At 53.6% G+C, this 24,231-nt stretch overlaps 1 protein-coding gene across 3 annotated transcripts in view; it reads right to left on the bottom strand.

Annotated features, from left to right (window-relative positions):
• Positions 1 to 11,068: 11,068 nt before the first annotated feature.
• The window catches only part of Kcnh2 (potassium voltage-gated channel subfamily H member 2), a 35,506-nt gene continuing 22,343 nt past the window's right edge, over positions 11,069 to 24,231 (bottom strand). For 2 of the 3 annotated variants that reach the window (XM_045160916.1, XM_045160917.1), the window contains exons 5-15: positions 23,978 to 24,189; positions 19,463 to 19,891; positions 17,631 to 18,018; positions 17,040 to 17,239; positions 16,392 to 16,644; positions 14,610 to 14,803; positions 14,220 to 14,319; positions 13,434 to 13,700; positions 13,151 to 13,337; positions 12,813 to 12,990; positions 11,069 to 11,609 (exon numbers count right to left, since the gene is read on the bottom strand). In XM_045160916.1, the coding sequence (XP_045016851.1) occupies positions 11,460 to 11,609; positions 12,813 to 12,990; positions 13,151 to 13,337; positions 13,434 to 13,700; positions 14,220 to 14,319; positions 14,610 to 14,803; positions 16,392 to 16,644; positions 17,040 to 17,239; positions 17,631 to 18,018; positions 19,463 to 19,891; positions 23,978 to 24,189 (2,558 nt within the window). In that variant the 3' untranslated portion in view covers positions 11,069 to 11,459. Of the gene's footprint in view, positions 11,610 to 12,812; positions 12,991 to 13,150; positions 13,338 to 13,433; positions 13,701 to 14,219; positions 14,320 to 14,609; positions 14,804 to 16,391; positions 16,645 to 17,039; positions 17,240 to 17,630; positions 18,019 to 19,462; positions 19,892 to 22,199; positions 22,512 to 23,977; positions 24,190 to 24,231 lie in introns of those variants that run through there. The other variant, XM_004669592.3, reaches the window with a different exon arrangement.

Below are 24,231 nucleotides of genomic sequence, written 5' to 3'. Positions count from 1 at the left end.
GTGAATTCCAGGTCAGCCTGAGCTACAGTGAGACCTTACCTCAAAAACCAAAAAAAATAATAATAATAATAAGGGCCTAGAGAGATGACTCAGCAGTTAAAGTCCTTGCTTGTGTGGTTTTGATTCCCCAATATCCACACAAAGCCAGCTGCGCAGAGTGGCACATGCATCTAGAGTTTATTTGCAATGGCTGGAGGCACTGCCATGCCCATTTCTTTCTCTCTTTCTCTCCTCCCTCCATTTCTCTCTGTCTTAAAAATAAATAATGAAAATATTTTTAAGTCTGGAGCGATAGCTCAGCAGTTAAGGCACTTGCCTACAAAGCCTAACAACCTGGTTCCCCACTACCCCTGTAAAGCCAGATGTACAAAGTAGCACATGCATCTGGAATTCGTTTGCACAGACTGGAGGCCTTGGTGCACCCATTCTCTCTGCCTGTCTCTCTTCTCTCTACCTCTCTCTGCTTGCAAATAAATAAGATATATATATATATATATGATATTTAAAAGAAAGGAAAGAGAAAGAGGGAGAGGAGGGAGTTGGCCAAGCACTTGTCTAGCATGCACAAGAGGCCCAAGGTCTGATCCCTAGCACTGCATAAACTAGACACGGCGGCACACACCTGTAATCCCAAGACTAGGAAGGTAAAGGTAGAAAGATCAGAAAATCAAGGACATGCTTAGCTACATAGGCCACTCAAGGCCACCCTGAGCTACAGATTTTGCTTCCAAAAAGAAGAGGAAGTTGAGAAAAATGAAGAAGAGGAGGAGGCTATAGATGTTTTCTTTGACTTCTCTCATTTGTTCTCCACTAGTCCTTAAACTACTGGCAAACACCAGTCACTGCTGGATTTCACACAACCCCCTCGCTTGTCGCCTGCTGTGGGGCTGGCAGTTAGGAGAGCTGTGAGCCCGCACCTTCAGCCTGGGCTGTCCTGCTCCACCAAAGCAGAAGGGCCAGAGGCGGCTTCCTAAACATTTCACTTGCTTTGCAGGTCTAGGTGGTGCTGAGGGAAAAAGGAAAAAAACAAAAAAAAAAACATTTGAAAACTATCCTCCCTTTGTTCCAGCTGTGACGTTATAATAGTAGGTCGGGATGGTCACCCACCTAGTCCAGAGTTTGCCCCATTACAAAGACAAGCAGGGCAGGAACCTAGACTGCTCTGTCTCAGCTACAGGAGGTAACACAGGGTGGATGGAGAGCCAGAGAGAAGCCACCCTGTGGAGGTGGCTATATTGGTTACTTTCTCGTTGCTGTGACAATAAGTCTGTTCAGGCTCACAGTTTCAGAGGGATTTCGGTTCATTGAGGTGAGGTGGAGAAGGAGAGTTGGAGTGAGGTTGTCTGTGGCGGCAGGAGCATAATGCTGCAGCTCATCACACCATGAGGACAAAGAGATAGAGAAGAGCCTGGATCAGAAAGTGGGTATAACCTCTGTCACAGTTGAGATGTGAGACGCCCTTCATAGGCTCATGGGTCCCCAGCTGGCAGTATGGTTTGGGAAGGTAGTGGAACCTTTAGGTGGTGGAACCTTTAGGAGGTGGAACCTTTAAGTGGTGGAACCTTGAAGTGGTGGAACATTTAGGTGGTGGAACCTTTAGGAGGTGGAACCTTTTTTTTTTTTTTTTTTGGTTTTTCAAGGTAGGGTCTCACTCTAGCTCAGGCTGACCTGGAATTCACTATGGAGTCTCAGGGTGGCCTCGAACTCACAGCAATCCTCCTACCTCTGCCTCCCAAGTGCTAGTATTAAAGGCATGCACCACCACACCCTGGTCTAGGAGGTGGAACCTTTAGGTGGTGGAATCTTTAGGAGGTGGAACCTTTAGGGTAGACCTTATGGACTATGACCTGACCCAGTTCTGGCCCAAACTGCTTACTTGCTAACTACCAACACAAGGTAGCTGTCTTTCTCACATTCACTCTAGCTTTCCTCAGCTATGAGCCATTTCCACCACTATTCCTTCCTGGCCATGACGGACAACGTTCCTGAACCATGAGCCAGAAAAAGTCCTTTCTCCCATAGCTGTTTCTGTCAGATATTCTGTCATAGCAAAAAGAAAAAATTGTTTTTAAATTTTAAAAAGAAAAAGAAAAATTATCCAACTTCCAACAGACCGCCCACCTATGTGGACTACTTCTCCCAGCAATGTCCCACCTCAGAAAGGCTTCACAACCTCCCAAAAACACTTCCACAGCCACTAGAGATCAAATGTTCAAGTATGTGAGCTTAAGGGTTACAATTCGCACTCAATTCATAACCATGGTGTGAGGACTCGGATGGGCCTGGGTTAATTCCAACATGCTAAGCATTTTAGTTTAAAAGAAAAGTCATAGCTTTTCTGCACTTCATTTGTCTCCAAACCACCAAGTTGGCAGTTACCTAAAACACTTGCTGCTCACCAGTCAGTTAGCAGAATGTTAGCCAGGAGCTTGGAGGCATCAGTGCTCAGCCTGCAGTGCTAAGCCATGAGTCTTCCTGGACCCGGCTCTACTGCAAGCTGGGGTTCTCACCGGCAGTGGCCATCAGAGTCCCTCTAGCCCCATCATTCACTAAGTGTCTAAGGTGACAAGACAGTGGCCTCTGACAGAGCTGCAGCTTATACCTCTGAAAGAGGAAGGTAAATAGGCCCAGGAGAGGAGTTTCCCAAGAGCTCCTCTTTGCTGATATACCCTCTTGGACCCCTGGGGCAGACCATGACAGGAGCCACTGGCTCTGCCAGTCCCAGCCTCGGGCCCACACTGGTCTTGGCTCTGGATCATCACACTTTCCACCTCCCCTTCTGTTCATCCCTTTGCATCTTTCTCACCCCTTCTCTGAATCCCTATCTCTTTAGCTGGATACCTCACTATGAATCCTTGCTAATGCAAATTATAACTGGGAAATTGCTTGCTAGGAAAAACTTCTCTATGGAGCAGACAGTTTCCAGAGCCTAGAGCAATGGACGCTAAATGAAGAACTCCATGAGCATTTCCAGTCTAGGAATTCCATTTTGTCAAGCTTCCCACAACCACAAGACCAGCCTCATTTAGGGGTGACGCTGCCCTTCTGTGGCTTCTCTGCCTGCCATCACCTGGGAGAGGCAGACAGGGCAAGTGCAGCTGTTACATAAGGAAGTTGTTGCACATATACTGCGAGTACACGTGTATGTAGCCATTTCACCCTGGACCTTGAAAGCTGGTGGTGTAGTTTATCTCTGAGGTATACCAGATGGATGTCTGCATAAGATCCCAAAGGCCTATGCAGGACAAGAAAGGAGATGCGACAGTAAGAAACACCAGCAGGAAAGTGGCCGAGAACTTGGGGCAGGAAAGTCTAAGATCCTCTCTTAAATGAGAAGTGCCCACAGAGTATTTTATTTAATATCAAGTTTCCCGGAGGCCTGGAACTGAGACTGATCCATGGGGAAGTTTCACTCGGTGTGTCTATCAAGTTTCACTGGAGTGACTGTAGTGGAGAATTAGCCCAAAGCTAACTGGAGAAAGGAGTGTGGAAGGACAAGGACTAGCACAGCGCAAATCGTGCGGAACTCAGTCCTCTCCTATCTCCTACCCCACTGCAGCCCTCCCTGTAGATAGTGGGAAATGTACTGGGCCCCATCTTACATAGAAGAGGAGGTACCTAAGACTCCCCATCTACTGGGGATGCCCAAAGAGTTCCATGTTATTGATCTGCTCAAAGCCACATCAGCTTCATTTAGGAGGAATGTGTGCTGTTCTGATGGGTGAGCTTCAGGCTTCTCTGATGGCCATCACCTGAGAGAGCCCAGGGGGAACCACGGGCTTTACATATGAGAGCAGCATTGCCAAACCTGCTCCAGACTGTTTCCCCAGACACTGACTTCCCTGCCAGTGAGCACCAAGCCTTTTGCAGCCAGGCCTTATGCTACTGCTAATTTTAAAATAATAGTAAGACAGCCATGCTAAATTCTTCTGTTTCTTTTACAGACTTCCAAGACACTTGTATGGGTGATTATAAAATAATGAAGCTCATTATTTAAACAAATGGCTATAATACATTTTCTTGTGTGTTGGGGGGTGGATTTTTGGAGGCAGGGTCTTTTTCTATTTCAGACTGACCTGGAACTTACTCTGTAGCCACCCCACCCAGGCTAGCCCCAAACTTACAGGGATCAGCTTACTTCAACCTCCTGAGTTCTAGGGTTAAAGGCATGAACCACCATGCCAGGCCTCTTATAAATTTTTAAGATAAAAACAAGAAAGAACTATATTTGGACCTTTAGAGCAAAAAGTATCAAAAATCACTCTATTTCTAATCCTACTTCAAAAAGTTCAAGATAAATTGAGTCTATTCCTTTTTTTGAGGCAAGCCCAACAGAGTGGCCTTTTTGAAAATTGTTTTTTATTTTATTTATTTATTCGAGAGAGAGAGAGAGAGAACGGGCACACCAGGGCCTCTACAAACCCCAAATGCTTGTATCACCTTGTACATCTGGCTCACATGGGTCCTGAGGAATTGAACCTGGGTCCTTTGGCTTTGCAGGCAAGCACCTTAATGGCTAAGCCATCTCTCCAGCCCCTGGCCTTTTTTTTTTTTTTTTTTTTTTTTTTTTTAATGAGAGAGAGAGAATTGGCATGTCAGGGCTGCCAGCCACTGCAATGGAACTCCAGACACATGTTCCCTTTGTGTGCATGTGCAACATTGTGCGCTTGTGTCACTGTGCAACTGGCTTACATGGGACCTAGAGAGTAGAACATGAGTCCTTAGGCTTCACAGACAAGTACCTCAACCGTTAAGCCATCTCTCCAGCCCCTGGGTCTAGTCTTTAATATCATGTTTATATGTACCTTCAAGAAAAGTAAGTGAGCCATGAATTTTCTCATTAATCACTCTTACCAGAATACTCACCTTAGAAGTTCTTTGTTCCTTATCCATATCACCATTTGGGGCATGTGAGAGAGACTAACCAACACCATGGGTCTTCATAAGTCCTTGTACTGTCTGCCACAAGAACCCGGAGTGGAGAGTCTACCTCCCGGGGGCTGTACTGGGTCTCACCGAAAAGCAAGACTCTGTGTCAATAAGGCTGTCCACCATCTGGGGAACAAGGTGAGTCCCACTGCCCTGAAGCCACACTACAAAGCCTTTGGTATAACCACCCGTCACGTGTCTTTGCCCATCAAGGGATAAGTGAGTCTTCACAGAAGCAGTGGGCTGATACTTTGAAAGATGGACTTTTGGAGAAGACCCCCAGCAAAGTGCCTACAGTCTCCCCAGTTTCACCAGAGGGGTTTCCCAGAGCTCGGAGATCAGACGGAGCCCAGACCTTGAGGCAGACAAACTTAATGTTTTGTCTTCTCTCCCACTATTCCCTTTCAAATGGTTAACCAAGGCATTTTCAAAGTGCCAATCTGCCTCTCCCTGCCAGGATTTAAAAATAAGTTAAAAGGCCGGGGAAATGGTTCAGTGGATAAAGAGCTTTCTGTGAAAGCATGACGACCTGAGTTCGGGTCCCCAGAACCCACGTAAAGCCGGACGCAGTAGCAAGCCTCTCTAATCCCAGGCCTCCTACTATGAGATGTGAGGCACGGGAGAATCCCAGACACTCTCAGGCCATGCAGCCTTGTGCGCACAAGAGACCTTGCACTCAGAGTTGCCCTCTGACCTCCATATGTGCACCATGGCACATGCATGCCCACCCTCACATACACACGCATATACATCATACAGAGAGAGAGGAAGAGAGAGAGATAATAAAAATAAGTATGAGTGAATAATGAGGATGTGGTACATTTATACAATGGAGTTCTATTCAGAGCTAAAGAAAAATGAAATTTGCAGGGAAATGGATGGACCTGGAAAGGATTATACTTAGTGAGGTAACCCCAGGACCAGAAAGCCATGCACTGCATGTACTCTTTCATATCCTAGCTATAAATATTTGGACTTGTATGTGAGTTGGAATAAAATAGCAGAGGCCAGTAAGCTAGAAAGGGAATATAAGGGAGGGAAGAGAGGGGAGGATTTAAGGGGATGGTATTGTATATATGCAAGTAGAAGAACATATTACTGGGGGTGGAAAGTGAGGTTAGGGGAAGAGTAAGGAAGGGTGGGGGGAGAGTAAATCAAAATCTAAGAGGGTATGAATAAGTCATATGGAAACCTACTTTTATGGACAATGGTGCACCCAGAAGCCATTACTAGAAAATTTTTATTGCCAAGGATGGGATATCTTCCAGTGGGTTGTTGGCTAGGGAGGTCCATGATATCCTCAAAACATTACAGGCCATTGCAGAGGCTCTTGGTTTCCCACCAGGAATACATGGTAAGGCCATATTGCTGAAGACTCCAAATGCTTGGGTTGGAAGGTCACTGAGAAATCTTGCTTGAGCTGAGCTGAAAACCTCCTCCATGTAGACTAGCTGACAGAAATCTGGAAGAAGCTATGCTGCATGCAGCTCCATGGGAGAAAGAAGTCATCAGTGGAGATAAACAACAGTGGACACTGCAAGCCTTAAGTTGGGCCAGCCAGGCCAAATGAGCCAAGAGGTGTAATAGTGGCATGTCTGTATGGGTGAAACCAACTACTCTCTAATTGGACTGGAGGCCCACTCCATGGGAGGTAACACATGCCTGATACTGAAAATCTATGTCAAGGGAAGTCATGAGCCCTAGGAGTGGCATACCTGCTGGTGTCTGGCTAAATGAATATATTATGCTCACCAAATTCCCCAGTAAGCACTTTTCTTAATGTTCATACCCATATGTTAATGCTACTCTCACTTTTGGTTAGAGAAGCTTCTTTTTTCAGATGGTGGTGACCTTGGGATGATTCAAAAGGCACCATAGTGCTGAGAAGTGACAGAGTAGTGCTCAGCACTAAAACATCTCTATCATGCCTCCCAAGGATCAGCAACAATCAAGAGGCTTGGCCCCCAAGAGAAAGGTGAGCTCCAAGGACAGATGCAAGATGGACGAGCCAACTCTGCCTAAGAGACATCTCTACATCCAGTGCAAAAACCTCAACCAACAGGGCTTTTTGGATGATTGTCATACAGGTGCTGGGCACAGCTCTGATGGGGGTGGGAAGAGAGGCCCAGACATCCAGGGTGCACACTAATGAATAACAATGACGGTATTTGTCCATGAAACCCAAGAGCTGCTGCTGATTGGCTGTGCAGGAATAGGAGGCTCAGGTAAGGACAGATGGCTCTCAGTGAACTTGCACCTGGACAGGTAGGAATGACTGAGTCACGAGGCAGGGACACATGACTAGGGCCTTGCCCAGCTCCTGGAGCTTTGAGTTGCAGAAGTAGAGATGTAGCAGGCAGCAGCCTCTGCCTATTGACTTCCCAACTCCTGGCTGGGTGCCAACTTTAGGCTCCAGGCTTCCTCCTGGCCTTGGCAGCATATAAATTCCTTTCCTTGGCTACCACAGTGCCCCACAGCCCCCACTTCACTGTCTGACTCTCAGCTGGGGAGAACTCTGAGCTCTGAAAGACAGGCCTGTGGCAGGCAGCACCCAGCCATGCAGAAGGAAGGATTCCCTAATTCCAGCAAGTTTCTTGTGGCCCTGGGAACTGGGACGGAGGGAAGAGCCCATGGTGTGGAGCTGGCTCAGGGGACAGGTATGTGGGCGCTGAGCAATGCAGGCACAAGGCAGGGTAGGGAAGAGAACATGGGGCCTGCCACCTGCTAGGAGTGTGACCGCCAGTCAGTTACCAAGCTGTCCTGAGCCTGACTCTCCCACAGGGACTGAGGGTGTCCACTTCTGAAAGGCAGGTGCTGCTGCAAGATCATGTGCCAAGATGGAGTGTAGCAGGGAGTAAAGGTAAGTGCAGTGTTGTGGCTTAAATAGAAAACAGCCCCCAGGGCTGGAGAGATGGCTTAGTGGTTAAGGCATTCGCCTGTGAAGTCAAAGGACCTCCCAGGACCCACGTAAGCCAGATGCACAAGGTGGCGCGTACGTCTGGAGTTCGTTGCAGTGGCTGGAGACCCTGGTGTGCCCATTCTCTCTCTCTCTCTCTCTCTCTCTCTGTGTGTGTGTGTGTGTGTGTGTGTGTGTGTGTGTGTGTGTGTGTGTCTGCCTCTTTCCCTCTCTCAAATAAATTAATTAAATTTAAAAAGAAAAAAAAGAAAACAGCCAGGCCTGGTGGTGCATGCCTTTAGTCCCAGCACTTGGGAGGCAGAGGTAGGAGGATTGCTGTGAGTTCGAGGCCACCCTGAGACTCCATAGTGAATTCCAGGTCAGCCTGGGCTAGAGTGAGACCCTACCTTGAAAAAAAAAAAGAAAACAAAAGGAAACAACCCCCATAGGGTCGTGTATTGGGACATTTGGTGTGGAGCCTTCAAGAGAAAGCAGGTCACTGGGAACAGGCCTTGAGGTTTTATAGTCCAGCCCACGTGCCATCCTGCCTCTTGCTTGCTTGAGAGAACCAGCAGCTCCCTCCGTGCTCCCTACCAAGGTGGACTCTACCCTCTTTTGTGAGCCAGAATTAACTCTTCTCTAAGCTGTTTCTGCATTTGTTCACAAGAAGAAAGTAACTGCCACGTGTGGCCACTGCGAGCGCCACTCACCACCACTCTCTCACGTTGGCAGGCAGCTCCTGGCAGGGACCTCGCCTCGGGCATCTAAACAATTGGGATGCCCATGTGTGTAAACAGAAGTCAAGCATTAGAAGCTCCCCTCCGTGCAGATGTTTGTGAACACACATACCCAGGTCCTTCCTACAAGCACCGAAGTCCACACAAGGACCCACGTCCCAGGCAGTGTCCTTTACTTAGTGCAACTCACTCTTGATACTCATATGACACCCCAAAGAAATAACCAGTGTCACTCAGACACACAGCCATGAACCAGGACAGAGGCTCTCTCTGCCTCCTCTCGGAGTCACCCGTCCCCAGTCCAACTTGCAGGGAGCCCAGCGTATGCAAGGCATCAAGCTTTATCTGAACTCCTCACCGTGAACTACTGTCCCATCTGTAACTTGCCTCAGGTTAAGGTCCTGAGGTGGCTCAGCTCACCTACACAGTGCATGAGCAGGGCTACATCCCAGACACCAAACCTAAGCCACCTCCACTGAGATGCCCTTCCTGCCCTCACACCCTATCAACCTATCCAGGAGAGCCATGTTGAACCCACCCACAAGTAGATGCTTGTTCATACTGACAGCTGTGTGTGTGTGTGTGTGTGTGTGTGTGTGTGTGTGTGTGTGTGTGTGTACATGGACATCTACACTCTTATGACGACCCCAAGCCACCCTTTCTGCCTGGTCCACCTCTGTCACCCTTTTCCACATTTATTTATTTATTATTTTTAGCATTTTTCTTTATTCGCACTGTGGAGATGGGGATCTCTTGTTGCCAAAAATGAACGCCAGATGCTTGTGCCACTTTCTGGGTGTAGTTTTACATGGATAACAGGGAACTGAACCTGGGCAGCAAACGCCTTTAACTGCTCAGCCATCTCATTAGCGCCCTTCTTCACCTTAAGTCATGAGTCTCCATCTCACCTTCCCCAGCTCTTGCTAGGCCCTGGTCAAAGAGAGATATCCCTCGCTTCTCTCCTATCAGACTGCTGGGAAACCCTCCAGGTTACCCAGAGACCAATACCCACTTTGCCCAAGCAGGGAGAAGAGTCATGCTTGTCCAAATGAGCAGCCCACTTCGGGGGTGAGAGAGGGTTAGGTAAGGACTTAGACATGCTTTGGGCTCTGACAATGTTTGCCAGCACCCTCTATTATGAACAAGCCTGCCCAGGCAGAACCCACCACCACCCAAAGCACCTCCTTTGGCTGGCACATGGCATCTCCCCTTGAATGATATGATCGCAAGCCCAACAGCACAGGTCCACACACTGGCATGCACACATGAACCCGGGGGGTTAGCACCATCACTGTCCTCAAAGTACCTGCTTTGACCTGTTCCCTGATAGTGGGAATTGAGCCATCTTGAAACCTCCACCTTCTGACCTCTCCTCTCGAGATCAAAGGTCACAAAGGACTAAGGTGTCAAGATGAGGGCCACCTACAGCCAGACACAGGTGTGCACTGGTCACAGCTGAGGAAGCCAGTGTGTCCAGAGCTGGAGCAAACCATGGGAGGCCCAATTATAGAAGGTCAAGATAAGGCCCAATTTGCTAAGCTGGAGAGATGATTTAGCAGCTAAGGTACTTGCCTGCGAGGCCTAAGGACCCAGGTTACATTGCCCAGGACCTACATAAATCAGATGCACAAGGTGGCGCATGCATCTTGAGTTCCTTTGGGCCCGGTGTGCCCATTCTCTCTCTTTATGTCTCTCTTGCTCTAAAATAAATAATTTTTAAAAAAGATAAGGCCAAAGCCAGGCATGGTGTCGTACTCCGAAGGCAGAGATAGGATCACCATGAGTTTGAGGCCACCCTGAGATTGCATAGTGAATTCCAGGTCAGCCTAAGCTAGAGTGAGACCCTACCTCAAAAAATAAATAAGGCCAAATTGGAGCAAGCTGTACTCATGCCAAAGAGAGCCCCAAGTTAGAGTGAGTGTGGAGCTAGGCTCATGAACTGTTTGAGAAGGACAAGTGCACAGCTTTATCCAGGCCTGAAAAATTAGTGTGCAGATGGCTTAGCTGTTTGCCTACAAAGCCAAAGAATCCCGGTTCAATTCTCTAGGACCCACGTAAGCCAGATGCACACGGGTATGCATGCGTATGGAGTTTGTTCGTTTACAGTGGCTGGAGGCCCTGGCATGCCCATTCTCTCCCTCACCTTCTCCCTCTCTCTCTCTCTCTCCCCCCCCCTTCTCTCTCTCAAATAAATAAACAAATAAAAATATAGAAACCAGTGTGCTACCAAGCAAAGTATCATGACGGCTGGACCCAAGGGTGAGGTGTCTGGGGTCTTGTCAGGCTCAAAGCAGTCCAGGGGGCTCTTTGTTATGCTGAATCCAGGGTCAGGGAGGCCCTTTAGATAACATGTGTCCACCCCCAGGGACACACACACACAGAGGCCCCTGAAGGCCTTGAATACAGACAGACCAAAATGTCTGCACAGAGCTGCACTGCTGACTTCGCGCTCAGGTGCATTCAGAGCACAAGGTACAGCAAGTAACGGCTGCGGCCAACCAGCACCTTCGTCTCCTCAGGATAATGATTTATTATTCATAGTCGTCAGCATCTTCATTAACTATTCATATGATCCTTAATTATTATCCTTAACAATAAGAGCAGTAAATAGCAGAAAAGTTCTTGAGGTGCCTAAGGCCCAGGGCCGGGTGCCTCCGGGCAGTTAGACCAGCTAATGCCCCCAGGACAGTGGAGGGGCCCCAGACCCCTGTCCACTGCCCAACTCTGCCTCTGCCCCTCCCAGTGGGGCCCAGGGGATTGCAGTAGGAGATGCCCCAAGGGCAAGGAAGGAGCTGCTCCTCCGATGTTCTCCCCTCCACAGCCAGGGCCTCTGGGGAGAGTGGTCAGGTAGTGCCCTGAACCCTGGGTGAGCCAAGTGTCCACACTGGGCAGCATCACTAACTGCCCGGGTCTGATCCATGTCTGTGCAGGGGCTGAGAGGTGAGGGCCCCCAGCTGGCCGGGCAGGGAAAGGCGTCGAGGGGGGCCATCTTGGGGGAGCTCGGGGGCTCCGGGGGGTAACTCCTCAAACGCCACAAACTGGGAAACCTGCAAAGAACACAAAGCATTAGCAGGGTGTGGGGGCGATGAGGGAGGGGAAACAGAGAGGTATGGGAGAATTCTGGCAGCAGAGGCGGGGAAAGCTGGAACTCAGAGAGAAAGAGTGGGGACTCGGAACAAGGAGAAGGACCAAGGCAGTCCAAGCAGGACAGGGGCTACCAAGGAGAGACCACACAGCTGGGGTTGAGCGATGAGCGCTCAGGGCAGGAGCTGAATGGAGGAGCTGGGCGCAAAACCAGAGAGCAGACCCTGACAGAGGCCCTTGACCTGCGGACCAGAAAAGCTCCAAGTCCCAGCCTCTTCCTTCCCCAGGAAATGTGGCAGCTGGATCCAAACCCACGCTGGAATAAGGAAAGCCCTGCTTTGGGACAGAAAGAGACAAGGAACTCTGGGGCCCTAGAAATCCAAGCAGGCTGGCGGCCCTGCGTCTGAGGCCAGGGCAGGCGGGAGGGGTTTGTGAGCCCTGACGCTGCTGCTGGTGAGATAGATCCCCGCGGAGGAGGAGGCTGTGAAGAGAGACTGGCACATTTGCTGACGTGGGCCCTGGTGTCTGCAAACAGGAACAGGCAGCAGGCATATGGGGGGACAGGGTCAGGGGAAGGGGAACGGGTCCCAGGCCATCCCTAGGAGCCATAGGAGCCCCCTCCACCACTCTTAGGAGCTGACACTGGAGAGGCTCAGCCACAGCTGTCAGGAGGCTACTCTAGAGAGGACAAAGGGCAGCTGAGGCCCACCTCCAGCAGGAGGGTAGATAGTTGCAGGCCCGGGAAGCACTTGGCCTCAGCACCCTGGAAATGCCAGCCAGCCTTCAAGGTGGTCCTGTGACATTGCCAGAGTGACAGCCAAGATAGGCAGACAGCAAGACTGAGTGAGAACAGCTACCGCAAAGACCAAGAAGCCTGACTAAGTCACAGGAGCATGGGGTACCCAGCACCAGGTGGGGGGGATCAGACGCCACTGTTACACCTGGCCCTTCTGGTAAGGAAGAGAGCCCAGGCCATTCTGGAGCCCTGCCCCGGATGTCGCCTCCCTCCTTGCTCCTGAGCACAAGGGTGGAAGGAAGGCAAGAACAGACTGGGTAGAGTGAAAGTGGGGCCCAGTGCCCAGCAGGAATGTCAGGAGCGCAGAGCTGGAGTCGGGAGGGGGCTGGAAAGGCAGGGCTGGGGGAAGGGCTCCAGAGTGTACCCGTACCTGAGAAAGCGAGTCCAGGGTGAGGGTGGGGACGGGGCTGACAGGCAGCAACGGGGAGGTGGAGGTGGGGCCAGGCCCTGGGGTAGTCACAGCACTATAGGCAGGAGGGACCAGCGTCATCTGCCTCTGCAGCAGCTGTAGGACGGTGGCCATGTCTGCGCTGAGCCGGGTTTCCAGCCTGGAGCAAGAAGGAAGGAGAGCAAATTGTGGCCTATGGGGGGAGGAGGACACTCAGGGAAGTGGGGACACCTGTGACTGACTCCAGGATGCCTTGGAGAAAGACAGGGAGAGGCTGGTCCCCTACAGTAGGACCCCAATTCCCCACAAGGCCTCCTCACCTGTTTAGCTGCCGCTGGAGGGCATCCAGTCTATTCTCCACGTCACCCCGGGGCCTGCGGCCAGGGCTGGACAAAGGGATGTTGAGGAGACTGGGGGCAGGGGCGGGGCAGCGAGGCAACTCCTGGTACTGGCGGCCCCGACTGTCCCCCCAAAAGCTGAAAATATTGGACACCCCAGAGAAGGCGCCTAGAGCCAGAAAGGAGGAGTGAGGCTGGGAAGCAAGGCCAGCCCCCCCCCCATCACCCCCAACCCGTAGTCACACAGCCCGGACCCCGCCCCTACCCGACAGAGGGTTGCAGGTGTCATTGGTTTTGTCCCCATCCTCCGCCAGGGGCTCCCCGCCGGGCGGCTCTCCGGGCGGCCTGGGGCTGGAAAAGGGCACCAGGCCGAGGGGGCTGGAGCTGCGGCCCGGGCCTTCGTCCTCGGTGCTCTCCGGGCTGGAAGGGCCGCTGGATGGACTCTCACCCCACGGCCCTGCCAGCCGGCCTTTGCTACTCGGCCCTGCCCTGCCAACCCCCAAGGCCGACATCTCCCCTGGCTGCTCAGGGTCTGTGGGAAACAGAGAATGGGCCTCAGAGAACCCGGAGAGAAAGGGGGGGACGGTGGCAAGGCGAGCCTGGGGAAGGACCTCGGTCAGATGCGCCTTCAGTGGTCCTCAGCTACCCTCCACCTCATCTTGCCTTGAAAACTCTCGGGCCATTGCCCTAGGCTGCCCCACGCACAGGCGTGGGCACTGCGCGCACCACTCTGGGACACCCCACCCCCACCCCGTGATCTGCCCTTGGCCCTCTTCTTGCCCTGCATCTTTATCCGGTCAAGCTCACCCAAATACCCAGGCCCACTGAGGACCAAAGAGCCCAGACCTGGCCCTAGAGAAAATGACGTGGCTCAAGTGGGCATGAAAAGATGGCAGCGCTGGGTCAGCGGGAGTGAGGAGTGGGCGTGCACTGGGCAAATGAATGCTCCTCAGTGTCCTCGGGCTGAGGAGGAGCCTGCATCCCCAACTCCCCCCCTCCACCTCCACCCCCCACCCCCACCCCCCGCCCAGCCTCCCCAAGGCCACCTCACCCTTGTCCGTGCGACGGCGGAAGGACAGCTTGCGCTTGCGCTGCCGGTTAAAGCCACTCTCTAACTCTGCGCTGCCAGGGGACCCCGGGATCATGTTGGTCTGCAACCAAGAGTAGTGCCAGTGTCCTACTGTGCCCTCCCGCCCGCAAGTCTTCTTACTAACATGGAGAGGTGAGGCTGGGTGCTGGGAAGGGCAGTCTTTTGAGATCCCTTTGAGATCTGTGCTCCCCCCCCCCCCACACCTCCTCCAGGAGCTGATGGTGATTGTGATGCCACTGGACACACAGGGAAGCAGAGGCCAAGAAACAGCACATTCAAGGTCACAGCATGAAGGAGGAGCCTCCCGGCTGGATCAACTCTCCTAGAAATCAGGCCCAAGGGCCCACTCACATCTCGAAGGTTGAATGTGATCTCCAGACTGGACCAGAAGTGGTCTGAGAACTCAGGGTACATATCCAACACCTCGAGTAGATCATCACGGTGGATCTTGTGCAGGTCACAGTAGGTGAGCGCCCTCACATCCCCATTGGATTTACCAGGACGTGCGTACAGGTTCAGAGGCTCTCCGAAGATGTCGTTCTTCCCTGGAGGCCATGGAGAAGACACACCTCAGCCCATGGGTCAGTACAGCAGGCAGGCAGCACGCACCCTCCTTTGAGGCATTTCTACCCTAGATGGGGGCATACCCCACGAGCCAAACTCCAGCCACACAGCCAGGGAAGTCTGAGCCAGCCCATCTTCCCTCAGCTCCCAGCAGGCAGGCCCACACCTGCAGCATATATATAATGGCTACATGAACAAGGGCTAGGAATTTTGGGTCTCTCAGAAACTAGGTAGGGCCTAGCCAAAAGGGACCACCCGGGATGCCCTAGCTCTTGACCTCTTTGGAATAACCCTACTTCTGTCTTTAAGCCCTGTGTCCCAAATACTGTCCTAGCCAACTGCGGTACCTTCATAAGCAATATTCTTCACTATCTACAGATGACACAATAGTGAATCCAGACCAGCATCATTTAACTGAAAGATATAATAGGATAGTGGGCTGGGGAGACAGCTCAGCGGCTCAGGCACTTGCCTGCAAAGCCTAATGGGACCCAGGTTCGATTCCCCAGTACCCACTTAAAGCCAGGTGCACAAGATGGAGCATACATCTGGAGTTTGTTTGCAGTGGCTAGAGGCCCTGGTGCACCCATATTTCCCCCTCCCTCCCTCCCTCCCTCTCTCTCTCTCTCTCCCCCCCGTTCTCTTTCTTTCTCACTTTCAAATTAAAAAAACAAAAAAATAGGATAGCATAGCTTAGCACAACATAGAATAGAAAATATACCCCCTTACAATGACTGCCTACTGCTCTCAAATCTCATAACCCACAACCCCAGGGGGAACACCAGCAATCCCACTGAGGAGGGTCCCCAGTGGAATGGGGACAGGGAAGAGGGAAATGATTGGTACTAACACATGATGTGTCCATACAAAGTTTTTACTTAATAAAAAATATATAATAAGTATATTTTTTAAAAAAGTATATTTGTGACAAACTAAGACATAAATAAAATTGTTCATCAATTAAGAAAAAACAGAAAAGACAAACAGGTACCACATGTAGTGTCATGTAGAGAAACTTGATTTAGCTAGGGAGGAGTTTGTGGAGTGGTCTACATAGTTATACTGAAGTGAAAAATAAAAATCTAAAATGTCCTACTATGAGCCACTGTCAAGAATTTGATGCATCTGACTGGAAGGCACAAAGACCCAAGGGATGAAAAGGGAAGGACATGAGGTTCCCAGTGTTCAAGCACAACAACACCACACGTACACAGGTGAGGGGGAAGGAAAGGGTGTCAGGAGAAAGGGGTGGGTGGGACTCCCTTGGCTCTGGCCACAGCAGGAGGATGGGCATGGCTTCAACACTGCCTGAGGCTTTGGGAAACCACATCCTACTTAGTGAAACCTCCACTGCCAGAGTCACCCAGCCTTGATAAGTGCCTAGGGGGAGACCCTGAAGTTGAGGGGAATCTAGGAACCCTCGATCTAGCAGCCCCATGTCTGAACTTGGCTGAAAGATCCTGCCAGCAGTCCAAGGTCTCCAGCCTTAATGACCTCATGCATATTCAAAGGGCTTGGGCCTCCCAAGGCTTCAATTAGCGTTTTCCATCCAGTGGCCCCACCCCATACCCAAGATGGCCACGACGACATCACCCCTCAGGATCTCAATGGAGCCCCGGGAAATGAAGTAAAGGGCGGTGAGCAGATCCCCGGCGTGCACCAGTGTGTCCCCTGGTGGCGCGTGTGTGGTCTTGAACTTCATGGCCAGGGCCCGCAAGCAGCCCTTGGTGGCCCCTCGGAAGGGCTTACAGTGCTGCAACAGCGATCGGTTCAGATGTAGGCAGATGTCGGCCTGCAGGCACTCAGGGAAGCCTTTCAGCACCTGGAGACAAGGGGATGGCTCAAGCTCTCCCTTGGAACTCCACCTACACCCCAGTGCTCAGGGAAACCTGCTACTACTCCATTCCCAGAAATCTAGCATGCTTTCCAGAGCCCACGTCTCCCCACCACTAATTATCAGCACCTGGACCCCCACTCTAGCTGCACCAACCCTGGCGCATTGCCGGTCTCTTAAGTCTCCAAAGTTCTCAACGCCTGCCTCTGGCTGTGGTAGGGTTTTGGCAGTTCTGCCTATGTGAAGGCCCCGGACTCTCCCCCTGGGAGAGCTCTCAGATGAGGGAGTTTCCTGATCTTCGGGATCCCATGTGCCGCTCTAAGATGAGGCACACTCCATGCACCCCGAGGGTGCCCCCAACACCCCCTTGGCAGGCACCTCACCGCGTTCATGTCAATGCCATTGGTGTAGGACCAGGCGTGCTGGAAGTACTCCTCGAGGCGCTGGCGCAGCGGATTGGGGATTTGGTGGAAGCGGATGAACTCCCGCACCCGGAGCATCTGGGTGTGGTAGCGGGCCGTGCCAGAGTACAGCCGCTGGATGATGGCCGACACGTTGCCGAAGATGCTGGCATACATGAGGGCTGGGGGCGTGGGTGAGTGGGGCCGTCAGCATCCGTAGGGACCCCGCCCGCCCACGGGGGGACCCTCTGCTCAGGCCCCGCACCAGGTCAACGACACTCGCGGTCCGGTCACGTCTCAGTCTGAGAGTGGACATACACATGCTCAAACACACGCCAGCCTTCAGCATTTCCTGCCCTGGGGTCCCAAACCTCCAAACTATGCCAAAGATAGTGGGTCCTTGGAGGGGCTCTAAGACGGGGGGACGGAGGGAAGGGGCGGCGGGGGGGGGGGCAGGGAGTTTCTAGGGGAGCAGGAGGCACTCTCTTTGTCCCACCCTGGCATCTTCGCCACCGCCCTATGCCTAGACCCCGCCCTCCCCCAAGGCCAGGCCCCGCCCCCAGCGGCACTCACAGCCAATGAGCATGACGCAGATGGAGAAGATCTTCTCCGAGTTGGTGTTGGGCGATACGTTGCCGAAGCCCACGCTGGTGAGGCTGCTGAAGGTGAAGTAGAGCGCCGTCACGTACTTGTCCTTGATGGAGGGGCCGCCCAGGCCGCTGCTGTTGTACGGCTTGCCGATCTGGTCGCCCAGGTTGTGCAGCCAGCCAATGCGGGAGTCCATGTGCGGCTGCTCCATGTTGCCGATGGCGTACCAGATGCAGGCCAGCCAGTGCGCGATGAGCGCGAAGGTGCACATGAGCAGGAAGAGCACCGCCGCGCCGTACTCCGAGTAGCGGTCCAGCTTCCGCGCCACGCGCACCAGCCGCAGCAGCCGCGCCGTCTTCAGCAGCCCGATGAGCTGGGGTGGGGGCGGGGAGGGGGGGTCGAGGAGGACATTCAGTGAGTAAGGGGCACTGGAGCGGCGGCCGAGTATGCAGGTGTCCTCCTCCTGAAAGCTCATCCTAATAATGGAAGCCACCTGGTGCCTCCCACCTTGTGCCCAGCACAGATGTCTCCTCAACCCATGTGTCAGCTTTAAGACGAAGTGGTCACTCAACGTCTCCCCGTCCCCCCATAGCGAGAAGAAGGAAACAGGCTCCAAAAGGAGCAACAGTCAACCCCAAGGTGCGGGCCAGATCCCCTCCGCCCACCCCTACCCCCACTAGCTTTTAGGACACTTGTGTAAGTCAGAAATCGTGGCCCCTCGAGAATGGCTTGGCAGACAAAGTGCTTGCTATGCAAGGCTGAGGACTAGAGTTCAGATCCTCAACGCTCCCCTACACCCCCAGTCTGTGGAGACGCCACGTGTAATTCTAACAGGAAGGAGAGGAAACTGGCTGGCTAGGCTAGCTGAAGTCAGCAAGCTCCGGGCTCAGAGATGAGATGCTGCCACAGTAAAATAAAGACCAGCACAGTGGGGCGGGGTGGGGCGGCACACACCTTTAACCCCAGCACTAGGCACAGGTAAGAGGATCTCTGTGAGTTCGAGGCCAGCCTGAGACTACATAGTAAATTCCAGGTCAGCTTAAACCCACTTAAGCAAGATGCACGTGGTGGCACATGTACCTGGAGTTTGTTTGCAGTGGCCAGAGGCCCTTAAGGTGCCCCTTCTTCTCCCTCTCTCTCCCTCTACCCCCCCCTTTCTCTCAATAAATAAATAAATAATTTTAAAAAGAGACAGCCAGGTGTGGTGGCACACTCCTTTAATTCCAGCACTCTCAAGGAAGCAGAGGTAGGAGGCGCACCATTACCTCACCATGAGTTCAAGGCCACCTTGTAACTACATAGTGAATTCCAGGACAGCCTGGGCTACAGTGAGACCCTACCTCAAAAAAACAGAGAGACAGAGAGAGAAGAGCAGCTGAGGAAGAAACTTCATAACAACTTTTTTTTTTTTCAGTTTTTTGAGGTAGGGTCTCACTCTAGTTCAGGCTGACCTGGAATTCACTATGTAATCTCAGGATGGCCTCGAACTCATGGCCATCCTCCTACCTCTGCCTCCCAAGTGCTGGGATTAAAGGCGTGTGCCACCACGCCCGGCTCATATCAACTTTTGACCTCTGCATAAACACACATGTGCACATATACACACCCACACGCAAATCAGAGAAAATGGTCTGGGGTGTACAAATTAGAGAAAAGGAGTGCCCACTAGCCCCCAGCCATCCTGTGGGTAGGTCATGTGGGGAGGAGGGGCCAGCATAGACTTGTTGGGGCAGCCACCCTGCCCATGCAGTGGCCCCCTTTCACTCTATCTCCTCCCAGTTCTCCTCTCCTCACTTTCCATCTCCTGCCAAGCCCACCTCCTCAGAGCCAGAGCCGAAGATAAGCAGGTCGAAGGGGATGGCAGCCACCATGTCGATAAGAAACCAGCCCTTGAAGTAGTGGACGGCGATGCGACCAGGGTGGCTGACCACCTCCTCATTGGCGTTGACGTAGGTGGTTCGGAAGTTGATAAGGATGTCCACTATGAACATGATATCCACAATAAGGTCCACCACAGCCAGGGGCTGGCAGGCATAGCCACAGTCGGGGGCTTGGGACCCATCTTCCGTCTCCTTCAGCAGGAAGGCAGCAGAGTAGGGTGTGAAGACAGCCGTGTAAATGACCAGCAGCAGGATGAGCCAGTCCCACACGGCCTTGAAGGGACTGTAGTGCAGGATGGTCCAGCGGTGGATGCGCGGTGCCTGCAGCTTGTACTCAGGCAGCACATCCGCGCCCAGGGACAAGACCTAGATGGGGTGGGAGATGCAGGTGGAGGATAAGGAGGAGCCACACAGGACTCCAAGGCAGAAGCGATGGTGTCTCTATGAGCAGAGTGAGCTCCCATCAAAATGCTCAGCCCTGAGCCAAGGGGCCTGTATCAAGGAACAACTACCAGATCTTGGCACTACAATTCCCAGAATGCCACACTGCAGAGGAACGACCTGGTTGGCTCCACACGGTTCTCACAGTGCCTCCCAAATACTTAAAAGTTAAGGAATCATGCAGTAAAGCCCAGTACTGCTTCCCCCCAGCAAGGCAGAGCAGGACTTCAGGACACCTCATATAAGCAGTCTTGCCCTACACCACACCCCACCCCACACACAAAAAAAAAATCACACACCACAAACACAGTCTCAGTCCAGAAAAGTATAGTCTCCCAGCCTGGGCAATAAGCCCAGGAGCTATAGTCCCAACATATAAAATGGTGACTGCAGCTCCCTCACAACGCCATTTCACGCCACTTACCCAAGGGCACCAGCCACAATTCTCAGGCCCCTTGGCCTCCCAGAGGGAAGAAGCAAAAACACTCCCCCTGTCTCCACTCACTCAGCCCCCTCCCCACCCTGGCCCAGGGCAGCCTTCCATACTCTTCTGAAGGGACACGAGGACAGAGCCCAGCCACGAGCTGCTTCCAAAAGTATCCGTGGGCTGTGGACCCCAAATGGCCTGGCAGTGCGTATGCAGCCTGTGCGGCTCCCACTCCCAGACAAGGAGGAAGGGTATCCTGCCTCAGCACAGGCAGAGAGCCATCCATCCAGACCAGGAACAGCAGCCATGGATGGCACTTCTCCTCCCACGGCAAACTAAAGAGAACTCAGGGCAACTCTCCCAGGTGGCAGGAACCTCTGTGAGGCCCTCTGACCCTCACAGTTGCTTTGGACATCTGACTCACTCCAAGAGCTCACTCCCTAACCTGGGCCTAAGCCATCCCAACTTGGACCCTGCCCTCCCTGCACAGCCAAACCCTAGGCCTCATCCAACCTCTGAGCATGACAGGGTCCCAAAGACTTCCGTTTACTTTCAAATGGAAATCCCTTAAAACCACCTACACAGGTGGGGCTGCTGAGGTGGCTAGAAGATAGGTTGTGTGGAGGGATTTGGTCACCCTGAGCTGGATACAGAGACTCTAGAGGTTCCAGATGGATGGGAGTGAAGCCTGGGCCAAAGGAGGAGCCTATGGACAGGTCTTTGTTTATGCCTTGCCTTCAGCCGAAGGGCCCGTCATTAGATATGAGAGCAAATGTACATGAGTGGTAGCCTCTCAGGGCTCAAAAAAGGGACAGGCCAGAACTCCCCAGTTCAGGGACAAGTAGTTGCCCCTTGAGAGGACTCTTCTCTGTGCCTGTGACTCCGAGGGTTATGAGGGATGGCCCCCGACAACAGAGACCTTGTCCCAAGGCTTGCCCACAAACCCAGCGCCCATGTGTACAGCAAGCCTAGGCACTTGCAAACTCCACCTACCCAAGGGCCAGCCCCAGCTTGCTCCTGTCTCCTGGCTTGCTACATGGCCTCAAGCCAGGTCTGCAACCCCCATGACCTGCTGTCCTGTAGAGTACTGACTCAACCCTGGGTCTTCACCTTGGTGAAGGGAAAAATCCCACTGTGCCTGGTAGGAGCCCAAGCAGAAGGAGTCAGAGACTGGGGAAGGGGGGCAGGACTGAGATAATCAGACGACCCAGAGCTGCCTCCGGGCTTTGAAACAGAAGGGGACCTTTGAGAGAGAATTACCAGCCTGGGACCAATGGGCCATGCTGCCACCAAGAGGTAAGCCAATGCCCTCATTGCCCATCCAATGGCCTCTGACTTCCACTCTCCTCAGACTGGCCTCCAGGACCCCTGAGAGCAAGCCAAGTTCCCTGACCCTTCACAGTGTCCACCCTAGAGTGAGAGAGCCCCAGAGCCTCTGTGCCAAGCCTGTCTATGCCTCCTTGATGACTCCTTGTCCTTCTGCCATCCCCTCTGTACACCTGATTCCTGGCATATCTCCCCCCCCCCCACTCACTCTCTCCTCGGTTTGCATTCTGAGCTAGAAGACTGTGGTCCACAGGAGCCACAGGAGAGGGGCTTCCCCAACAAGAATATCCTGGGAACCCAGCCAGTCACCAAGAGAGCACAGGAGCTCAGTGGAGGGCCACACTACAGACCCCAAGGCTCCCAGGCCTTCCTGCTTCACAGAAGCCTTGTCCCTAGCTAGACCCAGAGCCCCCTGGGCTACACCCCCATCTGCCTCAGTGACCAGCCCCAGGAAAGAAGGGGAACTGGGGGGCCACCTACCTCCTGGGCCACCAGGCTGGAGATGCGCACCGCCCGCCTCACCCGGTTTTTTCGGGCCCTGGGCTGCAGAGCCCCTGTCCCGCTGGCCTTCCCTGCTGGGGCCGCCATGGAGGACTTGGCTCCTCTGAGACTGCTTGCCCTGAGGCCCGAGGACCTGCCCAGCGCCTCACTTGTGCCCCAGCAGCAGTCCCAGCCCAGGCTGCACACCCAAGGCTGGCGGACTGGCAGCCAGGGCTGCCTCTGGCATGAAGCCAGGGTGGCTGGGGCTGGGCCCCGGGGCTGGGGTCACCTGGGCAGTGAGTGTGGGCAGTAGCCTGCCTGGATCTCGCGGCCCATGGCCCCTTGGTGTGGGCCCCCCGCTGCCAGGGCACTGCGCTCTGCCCGCCTGCCGCCAGCCCAGCAGCCGCGGTGGGAACCTCCGCTTCTCCGGCAGCCCCTCCTCCTCCCAGGTCCCCACCCCACCCCCGCCCCACTGGGCTCCCCCGCCCAGCCCAGCCCGTACCCGCCCTCCACCCCTGGCCAGCGGCCCCCTCCCCCGCGGCCTGCTCCAGGCTCCCGCTGCAGCCGCTCCTGCAGCCGGGGCCCCTCCCCCTTCACCCGGCAGCTTGGCCTGTCACCGCAGATTAATGGTCTCCCCGACACCCCCGCCCCGCCGGTCCAGTGCCTAGGCAGCCAGAAGAAGGCAGAGACACCCAGAGATGGAGAGACGCCACCGGTGACTGGCAGGGGCACCAAACGCAGACACATACAGACACTCACGAGCAGACGCACTCGCGCGCGCACACACATACACACACACACACACACACACACACACACACACACGAGCAAGGAAGATGACCGGGGCTCAGGTGCAAACAGAGAAGCAGGAACCAGAGAGGCAGGGAGAGGAGTGGGCAGCCAGATAAGGGCCTGAGTGAAGGGAACGTTCCAGAGTCAAGGCTAAGGGGCTGGAGACCTGGCAGGGACCCAGAGAACCAGAGGCATGGGATCACAGCCAGGAAGCTGGTGAGGAAGGCCAGAGCCCAGCAGCTCACAGTACAGCTGCTGTGGAAGTGAGCAGAGGGGGCAGCTAGGGACAGAGGTCCCCTCTTGTCCCACAATCCTAGCTACAGAGATCCCAGTGGGATGGGGTCCCCCTTTGCAAGACCACCTTGCTGCCAGGAGTAGACTGGCTCTGCAACAGGGTCCGGGGCTCAGGAACTTCATCCTCCAGTAGCTTTGTACCTACCAGCAGCCCTCCCTGCCCCTCATGGGAAAGAAACCCTTTTCTGCACTTTGGGCACACAGCAAGCACCTCCAGGCCATTCCCATAGGGCCAACATGGTATAACACCTTCATGTTGGCCTCGAAGAATCAACACCTTGACCTGTGTGGCCCTTCGAATTTGAAGCCTCCTCCTGTTGTCCTAGTGACCCCTAAACACATGCTGGTTTCTCTTCCCCTCTGTCGCTTTCCCACATTCCCAGTTCCAAGGGCCCTGTTCCCACCCTGTACCCTGGAGCTGCATACCCCATCAGCCCCTCCCACATATCTGCCCACCCAAGAACCAGCTTCCTCTCTCCCTCCCTACCAGTGTCTGTCTGTCTCTCCTTCTCAATCTCTCATCTCAGCCTGTTCCCTCTGGACCATTCCCTCCACCAGCCCTCAGGGAATCCCCCCTCACAGACTGACCCCTCAGTTTCCACCTTTTACTACAACCTGCTCATCCCTTCCCCCCACTTCACATGTGCAGCTTCCCTGGGGGTTCGAGGACAGCCAAGCATCTGGGCACCTACCTGGGTGACCTTCTCGGTGACATTGTGGGTCCGCTCCTTTATCTTGGGCGCTATGATCTCCCGGTCACTTGTAGGTGAGGCCAGGAAGGGGTCGCCCTTGAGGTCCACAAAGTTGAGGGTGATTTGGGGGATCTTGCTAATGGTGCGGTACCGCACGAGGTCAGAGTCTGAGGTGGAGTTTAGCAGGCCGCTGCGCAGGGGGTGCATGGCCCCTGGGGTGGAGAGGCAGAGCTGAGTCAAGTGGACAGGCCAGG

This window comes from Jaculus jaculus, chromosome 10 (genome assembly GCF_020740685.1).
Source record: "Jaculus jaculus isolate mJacJac1 chromosome 10, mJacJac1.mat.Y.cur, whole genome shotgun sequence".
In the NCBI taxonomy this organism is placed as follows: domain Eukaryota; kingdom Metazoa; phylum Chordata; class Mammalia; order Rodentia; family Dipodidae; genus Jaculus; species Jaculus jaculus.
This window is presented reverse-complemented; position numbering and strand designations above follow the sequence as displayed.